This window comes from Acanthopagrus latus, chromosome 13, assembly GCF_904848185.1.
Source record: "Acanthopagrus latus isolate v.2019 chromosome 13, fAcaLat1.1, whole genome shotgun sequence".
NCBI classification, from domain to species: domain Eukaryota; kingdom Metazoa; phylum Chordata; class Actinopteri; order Spariformes; family Sparidae; genus Acanthopagrus; species Acanthopagrus latus.
The window spans coordinates 9,565,110-9,576,901 of record NC_051051.1 but is presented as its reverse complement, the minus strand read 5'-3'; the positions used below and the strand labels follow the sequence as shown (position 1 = coordinate 9,576,901).

The following is an 11,792-nucleotide window of genomic DNA, read 5'->3' as shown; positions in this document are numbered from 1 at the left end:
TTTACTGTTCATTTTTGTATATAGTGTTTTAAACTTTTTTTATCCGTTACATAGATTAGATAGATATCGGAAGATGAGTGAATATGTCACTCACTACTGATGTTCATGATTGGCAGAGGGATCAGAAGACAGACCCTAACTTTTCATCTAGCAATTGCAGAAGTTTTAATTTATCCTGGGCTATTAAATGTTAGATTACTTCTACTGCCCCCTAAGTGGAAAAAACAAAATCAGTTAGTGCAGTTTTAAAATGACACTGAGTTATATTAAGAGATCTGGCAGCGACTGAATTTCCACAAAACCCGAGCAACATGTAGCATGTTCGTTTTGGGGTTTTGTTTAGCAACCATTTCCACATCCACACATAGAAATATGACATGGTATCTATGGTATCACATGTGCTCATTTGTAGTTTCTGTCAGAGTTTCTAAATCTGCCTTTTGTGTGCTGTTGAAAACCCCGAACAAAGAATTCCCAACTCACCAAGGCAGCCACAGATCCACACTGTGTCCGGCTCTCATGGGGCCTTCACAGACCGTCCGGCCTTGATGTTCAGCTTTGGCTCGAGCTGCCGGCTCAGCATGCCGGAGCTTTAATTTTTTTCTCAGCATCTTATTGTCTTTTTCATCATGATGTTTAGTTTACTACACTTTTGGACATTCAAAAAAAAAAACAGAGAGTAAAAGTAGAGCACAAGCATGACAGTCCAGTGTGAAATAGTGCATTCAATGTCTGTGAAATACTGGTTATAAAAGTGAAATAAATACAAATAAATAACATTGATCTTCCAAACTTTTATGAGATTCGACTTTATGCATTATTTTTTATTTGGATATAGCCGATAAACTAAACCCCTACTTGCATTGTGGCTCCCTCACTGTTTCGGTTCTGCTGCCTCTCAGTCCTCGTCTCTGCCAAACGAGGAAAACCGATCTCCGTCCTGCATTCATTCATGACACAGATGTCTCGCGTTACACGCTCGTGGCTCCACTTAACATTTTCTCCTCCTCTCTTTGTCTTTTGTAAACACATTAAGATTCTTTAAAAACAACAAATAAGGGATAAATGATCAGCAGCTCAGTTGGAACTGATGTTCTTGAATTTTGAAGTCAAACACAGCAGGAGACGCGGACCATCGTTGCGACATGACGGACCTCTAAATCTATTTTAATCCTAATCCCATCAGCGGCATTTACTCTGCTCTCTGGTCCTCGTTTGACCCCTGAAATTAAAATCTCGGGGCCTTTAATGATCCATCTTGCCCGAGATGACCAGAAACAGAGGGAGAAATGTGGTCCAATCTTACTGCGAGTGAATAAAGGAACGTGTTTGCTGAGCTCATCATATCTACTATCTACTGAGTCTTGCGCTGCAGCATACAAAGGGCACAGGAAATCTAAGAAGCCATAAATCCTGTCAAATCCCTGCTCATCATCCATCTTTTTTTGTGTGTGTTTAGTGGAGGGCTGGCTGAAAATATGGCCGCTTCTATGTGCATTTTTCACTTCCACAAAAACTATATTATTTTCAATGTTAACTGCCATTGTGGAGGAATGTTCCTGTTAAGACCCTTGGATGTAGTTAATGCGTAGGGGTGTGTGTGTGTGTGTGTGTGTGTGTGTGTGTGTGTGTGTGTGTGTGTGTGTGTGTGTGTGAGGGAGTCTAACCTGTCCACCCGTGCATCTGTTGTGTATAATAGATGAGCTTGGTATCACCATGTCATTCTAACCCTGCATGAGAAAGAAAGAGGGATAGAGGGATACAGAGAAAGGAAAAACACATGAATAATTGAGCCCAAATCAGTTTAGTGACCGTCCATCCCTTCCTACTCTCAGTCTAATGAAGTCAGTGCCTGCAACTGGATTCTCCGAGAAACTTCTGGATCGGACAGGCAAAAGGACCGCGGGCGTCTGAGGGAAGCCGATGACAGCCGCGCTCTTCGTGGTTTGGGAGCTTTGCCTTTTGATCCGCTCTGCCGCACTTTTTGGAGTAAAGAGGCTGTTGGACTCAGGATCATCATGATACCATGGTGGCCCAACTGCTAGGGCTGGCCTTTCTGTTTCTACCAACCAGTCTGGTCACCTCTACCACACATGGTGAGTCCGATGTCTTTGGATTCACTCACATTTATCTGAATCGTTTTCTATGTCACAGGATTTGAATTGTTTGATAAATTTAACACAGATTAAGAGCAAATATCATATTTTGTAATTCAGCAGAATCTGTTGTGATTCCAGTTTTCGGTGTAGAGTTCAGACAGATGCTCGATACTGGAAGCTCATGTTGATATATGATACAGTATGTTCTAACTGTGTAACTGTATGTATATAAAAAACACATAAGAAAAATGCTGCTGCCCCCGCGACCCGAGTTTGGATAAGCGGTTGACAATGGATGGATGGATGGGTAACAAAAATGCTTGATATGGATATTCAAAGTTTATGACCACAACATTCAACAATTTGGTCTCTGGTGGAAAAAAGGCACAGTGTCATCACTAAAAAAAATATTGTATCATTCATTACTTCACTTATCTACTCCTTCGGAAAAGTAATACAGTATACCACTCAGCAATTTTTTTACTGCTCAATGTTTCCGGAGATGCATCACCACGTAGTTGCCAGTCATCACACCAAGACTCATATATTCACCAGGGCGTTTTTACAGGCCGACTTTGTTTGCTCTCTCTTTTTGTTGGGGGAAAACCATGACGATGCTAACTTCCAGCTTAGTCTGCAAAGATATGCCATGGCTACACCACTCTATTCACAACAAAAGATATGTCATGACTTGAAGAGTCATAGGTTGAAGGAAAGAGAGAAGAGATAAAGAATTCATTTAAATGGCACTTAAACTGTATGTAATGGGCCAAAAACAAACCAAGTTACTTGAGCAGTTGCTCACCAAACCAGGGCTTTATAGCACATCAGTTCACGTGTCCAGATTGGTGACATGTTTCTAACTAAAGCTGTAGTTATACCTCATGAAGAGGGTTCTCTCTCAGAGTCAGGAGAGAAATTAAATGGCAGGTTTGACTTCTGTTCCTTCTCTCTGCCCATTGTGCACTAATCGGGTTAATCCCTTATCAAACTATTACAGTGTGTCTGAAAATTGCCGCGTAATCAATCCCGTAACTGAACACTGGGAGAGCACATGACACCACCATCTCCTTTTCACACGCACGCACGCAAGCACACACACACACACACACACAGCTTTAATGCATGTCCGTGTATCCTCTCCCTCCTCCAGCGGTGGAGATCAATCCCAACTGGGAGGTGGTGTACCGGGACACCCACGTGTACGGGGTGGTGGGCAAAGCGGTGATCCTGGAGTGCGGTCCCACCATACCTGACATGTACATATGGAGCTTCACCAAGCCCGGCACTGAGGCGATAAAAGCTGTGGTGTACAATTTGGGGAAGGGAACGAGGATCCAGAAGCTGGCCGAGAGCCTCGGACAGCTGACGGTCATCTCAAACAGCGCATCTGTGAGCATTGAGAAACTGCCTCTGGCCGCACACGGCCTGTTCACCTGCCAGGCCTTCTATGACATAGACAAAGATCCCAAAGTGTACTACTACTACGTGCACCTCACTGTCCGAGGTAAGACTTCATGCACACTCAAATGCACCTAAAGACTAAAGACAAAACTAACATACGCTAACACTTATATATCTGCGATGACCTCAGCTTGGACGGTAACACTGACCCACCAGTGTATCAGTTGCCCCACTCAGCGCTCTCTAATTGAGCTGTCTAACGCGCCTGAACGATGGTTTTCGGTTGCCTTGAGCAACAACTTACTTACAACTGTACTGAAGAACATTGTGGAGATACTCTTTTTACTCATTAAGTACCACATTTTAAAATATGTGTATGTATTTTATTGCCGGGAAAAAAACACACTGGTGGTGATGATCAGAAAAATGGCCACACTGATTTTCTGATACAATAATCCGCAAAGCCAATAATCAGTTGACATACAGTACACAATATACACAAACATGTCTATATATGTTTAAGTTACTTTTAGTTGTACACATGTGTCCAAAAAAGTGTGAGGTAGTCTTGAAGAGTTTTTAAATAGATATATAACACACCTATATACGTACTGAACAATAATCTTCATGCTTTAGATACAGTAAATGTGTGACTGTGTCTTGAATACAGTTCCCGTCACTAAGCCTTACCTCCTCATGAGCGATGCATCTCCGGTGGAAGGATCTACGATGTGGATGCGCTGCAACTTGGACAATGGGACGGGGCCGATCCAGTATGTGTGGAAACATGAAACCCGTAACGGCACCATCTCAGTCGTTGCACAGGGCACCGCCAACATTATTAACGTGACTGATGTCAACCGCAACCACACCGGCTGGTACCGCTGCGAGGCCAGCAACGCCGTCAACAGCGAGAGCTCTAACCGGTTATGGCTGGACACTATCTGTGAGTATTTTGAGGGTGTTTTGGTATTTTAAGAACGTGTTGTTTCTACTTTCGATGTATGTTAAAGAGCGTTTCAGAGCCCTGCTACACTGGATAGTATGAGAAAACATCACAACAGCTTTTCTTGACCATTAAATCATATAAAGCTATTCTAGTTGTCATCTAAAATAAAATCATGAACCTGAAAATGAGAATATTACGTCTCCTTTAAAAGCTTAAGTTGGAGACCAAAAATGGAGTGAAAAGAAAGTGAATACTGGACTTATACTCATCAGATGGCCCGAAACACAACTCCAAATGTGTAAATAAAGATTTACTGACAATACAATACAGCTTTTTGTGGGTGTGACTGAACTGTTGAGCATCAACAGAGGGTGTCTCACTTTGAATTTGAGTTCTGAACAGTGTAACACAATGTTGCTCAGCTGTGTGTGGTGTCCTTCATACCATGAGTGTCTCGGTGTCCTCTCTCTTCAGTTGGCCCAGACATTCCTCAGATAGACGTGACTCCGTACAGCATAACAGAGCGAGGATACTCAGCCCTGGAGAGAGAGACTGTTTCTTTACTGTGTCAAGCCCAGTCCAACCCGGCCAGTCAGTACGTCTGGTTCTACAACAACTCCCAGGTCTACTCCGGGCCACAGTTCACCATCACCAAGATCCTCCGCATGCACACTGGCGACTATGCCTGCTTGGCGCAGAACACCTACCTCAACACCCGCTCCAAAAAAACCATCAGCCTGACTGTCTACTGTGAGTCTGACCTCTGACCTCGGACCATGCCATCAGTCCCCCTGCTCCTCTGTGTACCTCTCCACTCAGTACTACGTGCTCTTCTGTCTTGTTGCTGCAAACGATTGTTAAAGCCTGAGATGTGATTAAACCATCCGGATTTTACATTTATAGCACAAGACTAAAAGAACACAAATCAGGGTCTGAATCCCCTCTGATTTCCATCTTGATCAGCCCTCAACGTCCTCCTTAAATACAACTCCATCATTATTTCACTTCCAGCTAAAGCTCCTCCTGTTTTCAGTGTTACACACAAACCTCCTTCCCTTCTTCCCCCTCCATTCACCACATCACCTCTCACTTTTCAAGCTCCTTATTATGAATACACTTACACGCCAACACACCACAGCAGAGTGTGGAAGTGCTGCAGCCCGTTTCTTCTGTTCGGGAACGTCAGGGAAGTTTGCGGGACACTCTGGCAGGTACCTCACTGTGATGTCACAGCCATGGCAAGTGTATACCATTTTATATCGATTCTGTGGACAACGATACGATATTTGATGATACGATATCGATGATACGATATATATCATATGCCGTCTGAACACAGTTACAGAAGCTGCCGCCACTTTCTTTTCTACTTTTGGTCATAAATGAACAAAAGTCATCAATACTTAGCAATGATGAATATAAATACAGTAAAATTTACTTTAAATGGACCCAACTATCACTGGCAAAACATGACTTAACAACAGTTTTTTTGGCCTCAAGTGACACTGAGCAGCTGTCATAGAAATGAAATGGCTTGGACTGGTGATTTAGACACGCCGTGGGAATGTGAGAATAAAGGCGAATGATATGAATCGATGTTTTCACTTTCCAATTGTTCATCGATTATATTGGATTGTTGATCGCTGAATCGATATATATCAATCCAGATCATTGGATCGTAACACCCCTACCCAACATCCTGAATACTGTAGCCCCACAGGCACTCTGGCCCTGATGACTTCATGTAACCCCCACTTTGCACATCCCTGCCTCGTTACGCTGTATCCTATCCCCACAGACCCACCTGATGGTTCCCCCTCCTGCTCTGTGGAGCCGGCTCTGAATCACACCTCTCTGAAACTGCTCTGCTCTTGGCCCGGTGGATTCCCCTCCCCTTCTCTCCACTGGACCGGAGACCTGAAAAGACTGGGACAAGATGAGGCTGGCACGGGGAAACAGGCAAATCCACTAACCAACACTACTGTCTTGCTGTCAACTGAAGGCCTGGCCTCCAACGACAGCTCGTTTTCATGCATGGGCTCACACCTGGCACTGAAACAATCAAGAGAGTGCAGCACACGAACATGTAAGGGAAAATAAATTGTTTTATTAACAGTTCTTCAAACCTCTCAAGTCTCACTTAAACCTCTTCTCTTCCACCAGATATCCCCCCTGCAGAGCCAGTGTGTTTAGCCTATGTGACTAACAACAAACAGTATCTGATGCTGTCCTGCTCCTGGGATGGAGGATCTCCAAACGCATTGGTGTGGTGGGAGGGCCCGGGAGGCCAGGGCAAAGATGGGAAAGAAAACTCCAACGTCCTGATCCTCCATTATGGCACCGCCCGTGGCGGGAAACCCTACACCTGCCACGCCAAGCATCCCCTTCTGGTCCAAACCAAAACCTGCAGGCTCACTCTGGGTCAGTATCAGACACACCTTACAACAAAGAGCAGATATGATTTGTGAATTAATTCATGTGTATGCTGTCACCTGTAGAGGCTCCTGTGTTACTGACGCAGCGCAGAGTTGTGTCTGTGTACGAGGGGAGTGATGTCCAGCTCACCTGCAACCTGATATCCAACTACCTTCCCACCGATCAAATCACCTGGTTTAACAACCGTGGCTTGGACGTCCAAGGCACGTCGAAGTACACACTGCTGCGAACGTCTGCATGGGCCAATCTGACTGTGAAAGACACACATGAGGCTCAAGACAGCGGCGAGTACAGGTGCTCCACCTCCAACGCAGTGGGAGGAACGGATGTCAATGTCACCTTACTGGTCAAGAGTAAGATGTTGTTTTATGTTGTTTGATCTTTACACATTTTCAGCATAGTTAAAAATGGTGTGAAATAAGCTAATTAAATGATACACATATATCTGTATGGGAAAAGCTACAGTCAGCAGGTAGCTTAGCTTCACTTGAAACTTGAAACCAGCCTGGTGTACAAAACAAAAATGTAGAAATACCAAGTGGAAGTTTTAGTCTGAGAATTAACCATCTGTAAAACCTTGACTTGCACATTTTATGCTGTTTTTTTTGCACGAATCAAGCAAACAAGAAATAACATGCTAAGTAGGGAGCATATGGTGAGCTAGACAGGCTAGCTGTTTCCCTACTAAGCTAACCAGCTGCTAGCATTAGCTTCATATTTACTGCATAAAGATGAAGGTGGTGTCAATGCTCTCATCTAACTCCAAGCAGGAATGTGGATGTGCATATTTCCCAACAAAGCTAAGAGTCTGAAGCTATGCTAGTGTCTTTGTGACATGTGTTAACATGCTAACTCCACTAGCTATCTCTGCCTCACAGTACACATCTTTGACACAATATCGATATTGTTAATTGCTGACATTCTATTTATAATTTAAGTACATTATTTTTCTTATGTATTGAACCTTTAATGTGAACTTCATGGCAGTACTAGAGGAAGGATTCATCTTCTCTGGGTGACAAATATCTACAAAATTCAACAGCAATCCATCCTATAACTGTTGAGATATTTCAATGTGGACCAAAGTAGCGCATTGATCGACTAACTGCTTTTTGTGTCTTTGTCAGGGTACCCCATGCCACCCAATGCGACCCTAGTTAAAGTGATGTACAACAGCCGACAGCGGAACGAGGTGGAGCTTGAGTGGCAGGTAGAGAACGAAGAACAGAGAGGTTGGACAGGTTTCATCCTGGAGCACATTTGGGTGCCAGAGCGACCAGGAAGGAGAGGCAGGAACGATACAAAGGAGGACACAGATGAGAGAATCGGTCCCCCGGTCTGGTACCCTAGCATCATCCAGGACCCAGAAGTCAGGACTCATACAGTGGGAAGACTGACGCCAACCGTTACCTACCAGTTCCGCATCACACCTGTCAACCACCGCACCCTAGGACACCCTTCTGCACCAAAGACTCCAGGTATATGAGGTGATCAGATTGAGGAAGGTGTGGTCAGTTGTAGGGATGTTGGCACAGCATTGAGCAAAGACAGGGGCTTGAGTCAGGGTTGTCGTGAAAACGAGAGCAAAACAAGTATTGATGTGAACATTTAAAAGTCGATGGGTGAGTTAGGTGATTATTTGAACATTGTTGATGCTGGTGTCTTGCTGTGATTGCTGTTTCAATAACAGTCTAACATTTTTTTTCTTCTTTTTTTGTTATCCACTTAGGTGAAAACACAAACCAGACACACATACAGACACACCTCATGTCTATACACCTGCCACACAGTCCCTCCTTGACTCCTTCCCTGCCCTGCTCTTTACCCTTTCCTGTAACTGTCTCTGTGTGCCTCTCGTAAATTGTTTGTGTTCACTGTATAATGTAAAGTAGGCTCTGACTGCTCTAACCACGCCAGGTGATTGCTTAGTGAAGGCTTGTAGTTCAGGTGTCAGGGTAGGTTAGGCCAGTGGTTTTCAACCCCTGCTTTTTTAAAGAGAAGCACATTTTTCTAAATGATCATACATTTGGTTTATTTCACGGTACAAAAACAACTCTTACACGGGTTGAGAACCACTAGGGGGAGATGAAACATGATAGAAAAAAAAAACAATGTCAGACACATATTGAGTGCAGCGGCTGTCAGAGGTGTACTGTTTTGCAATGTGTAACTGTGATGTGTTGCAGCGGAACCACGCTACAACATGTACCCTGCTGTGATTGGTGCAGCCATAGGTGGGATGCTCTTCGCAGCCATCGTCACGGCGCTGCTGCTCCTGTTCATAATCCGCAACCGCAACAACAATCCTCGTGAGTCACGTACCCAAGCACCAACATCCCTTAATAAAATCAGTGCCCTGCTATGTTTCACTAATGTTCCGTGTTCCTTCCCCTAGGACTACATGACATGCTGTTTGGGTCGTAAGTACCTGTTATTGTTACTGTCTAAAGAAATACTACCAGCATTTAATGATGTGCAGTTGGTGAAGCTGTTGACAGCCAATCTGTGTAAAGATATGCTTTTAAAACTGTTTCGTCCTCTGGCGTCTCCAGGCAGCACAGCCAGTCGAGGGAAAACATCAACTTGCCGGAGGATGAAGTGGTTGGCGGGTCAGAGGGAGGAATAGAGGAGATTGGTGGATTAGCCAGTCCAGGCAAGATGAACCCACATCAAACACATATTCAAGCAAAGCTAAAGCTAGACTGTACATGTCAGGGTTACCACATGCATTTGGAAAACAATATTTAGAAAAAATAAGAAGAAATAAAAGAGAGGTTAAAACCACTGCGACATCATAATGTTGTGCTAAAAATATGCCGCCCATTGTGCAACGCCGCAGCTCAGGAACAGCAACTTGACTCTTGTATTGCTACATCTGACTATTCAGTTTACATGGATGAAAAGCTTGTTTCTTCACAGCCAATCAAATGTTGCATTAAGCTGTAACTGCAACATTACAGATGGTCACACAGCACAAAAGCCATATACTTTAAACAACAAACCACATTAGCCACATTAGTCTGCTTCTTATCTGACTCATGTAGAGGCCTGGCTGTGGTAGGACAGAGATATATTGTCTTTTTAACCAAGCGTTTGCATAGACATGTGCTTGTATTGTGAACGTAGCTGTTCACATAGCTTCTTATCGACTGTGTGCTCCTGGAGGATACCATTTGATGGCATATGTTAGCCATTGTTGTCCCTCTTGCCACTGATTTGCTTATTGACCCTTGACTCTGTCACATCCCATCACTGGCCCCACTGTTTATGTATGTATTGCATCAGATGTGTAGTGTTTATTTCAGAGGATGTTCACTGCCAATGCTCCAAACAAGCAGAATACGAAAGTCAGCCATCATGCATTCACGAATGTGTTGTCAAAAGCAGGTAGATCTTCGGCCTCATGTATCCCTTTTCGACCAAAGCAAAACCCTAATATGGGAACCTTACAAGAACCTGTTTGCTTTTCAACGGCCATGAAAGTCACATCATTCAGTTGCTGTATACATCGCTATATTTCCCATGCATACAATAATAAATAAAAGTAGCGCAATGTATCCAAATGCAGTACAGTAAAATTAAAAGTTCTTCTTGAAAGATCTACCTGGGTAAGAAAAATGCTTAATTTAACTACTATGAAAAGTATAATTCACCCCAAAAATTTACTCAAATACATGTAATCGAGTAAACGTAACACATTACGAACCAGCTCTGCTTATATAATCTTACCTTGAATTAATTACAATCTGTGTCTGAGCAGTCTTTGTCTAACTGATGCTGAACCTTTGCTCCTGTCTTCTTCCAGGTCCAACCTTGGCTCTCCCCCGGGCGTCTTCACCCCTCACCACCTCACCCCTGAGTGCCACCCCCACCACGAGCCAAGCCCCTCCCCCTGGAGACGACAACGAACCTGTCAGCGTCACCATCACCGTCAAGGCTACAGGCTCATAGTCACATGTCACAGACTCCTCTGGTTGTAAATGAACGTGGAAATAATGTTTTTGTAGACGGCAGCCTGTGATTTGGATCATATCTTTACAATAGCAGTTGCAAACCTTCCTCCACTTTCTCTGCAAAACTTTGTCATAATGTAATGTAAAGCACACACACAAGGGATCAGTTCATTTCTACACAAAATGATATGCATGTATACCGTTTTTTGAACATGAAAAACCTTTTGTTTTAGCAGGCTACCTACACAATTTACTTTTACAGCTACCCAGTAGATGATTAGGTCCAGATGATTTATAGAGTTTTCTTTTAGTTTAGTTTACTATACTTGGCACATTTTGTCTTCAAACTAATACTTTTTACACATGTGCTAAGTGGTGTAAACAAGAGCTCATATGGACTGATGATGGTAAATCACTGACTGTACAGTTTTGGTGACTGAACCTGCATCTTCAGCACTAAATCCACCAAGGGAAAATCAAATAAAGAATATTGTAAAGAGGAAGCACATTTCCGCTGACTCACAGGAAGTTGTAGTGAACTGGCGTTGATTCTTTTCTTCTCTCAATTCTGAAATTGCCTTTTTAGGAAAATGATTTCTCCTTCGTTGATTAAGGGGATCTCGAGGTCTCTAAGTTTCGCCCCTCGGACACTGCTGAGACAATTGCGCCCCTTATTTTATAGCCTATGTATGTTTTCATGTGGGCAAAGTCGTACCATTAAAAGCTTTCTAACATAGCTTTTCCCAGCTTGTTTTGCCAGTGTACCCGTGAATATACAGACAAACTATTACTGGATTACTTTGATACTGATGAAAACTTAAAAAACACGAATGTTCTCAGTCAAGGACTGCATTATAATCGGCATCTCATTTCTATGATTTCTAACCAGCTTCATGGATGTTTATTGTCCTTGAGGTGTAGGTCACCCAGAATCTAAAAATACTTATGGGA

General features: G+C 43.4%; 1 protein-coding gene across 1 annotated transcript; it reads left to right on the top strand.

Annotated features, from left to right (window-relative positions):
- The first annotated feature begins 3,224 nt into the window (after positions 1-3,224).
- Positions 3,225-11,503, top strand: LOC119031578 (V-set and immunoglobulin domain-containing protein 10-like 2). The gene is made up of 11 exons (XM_037120147.1): positions 3,225-3,606; positions 4,174-4,449; positions 4,927-5,202; positions 6,251-6,538; positions 6,616-6,873; positions 6,951-7,241; positions 8,016-8,366; positions 9,075-9,197; positions 9,284-9,308; positions 9,441-9,541; positions 10,694-11,503. The coding sequence occupies exons 1-11, from the start codon at positions 3,225-3,227 to the stop codon at positions 10,837-10,839; spliced, it is 2,517 nt and encodes an 838-aa protein (XP_036976042.1). The 3' UTR covers positions 10,840-11,503.
- Positions 11,504-11,792: the final 289 nt, after the last annotated feature.

Coding starts and splice junctions, on each gene's coding strand:
- LOC119031578 (XM_037120147.1), top strand. CDS start 3,225: ATGTCCGTGTATCCTCTCCCTCCTCCAGCGGTGGAGATCAATCCCAAC. Junction 3,607..4,173: donor CGTGCACCTCACTGTCCGAG/GTAAGACTTCAT, acceptor TCTTGAATACAG/TTCCCGTCACTAAGCCTTAC. Junction 8,367..9,074: donor TTCTGCACCAAAGACTCCAG/GTATATGAGGTG, acceptor GATGTGTTGCAG/CGGAACCACGCTACAACATG.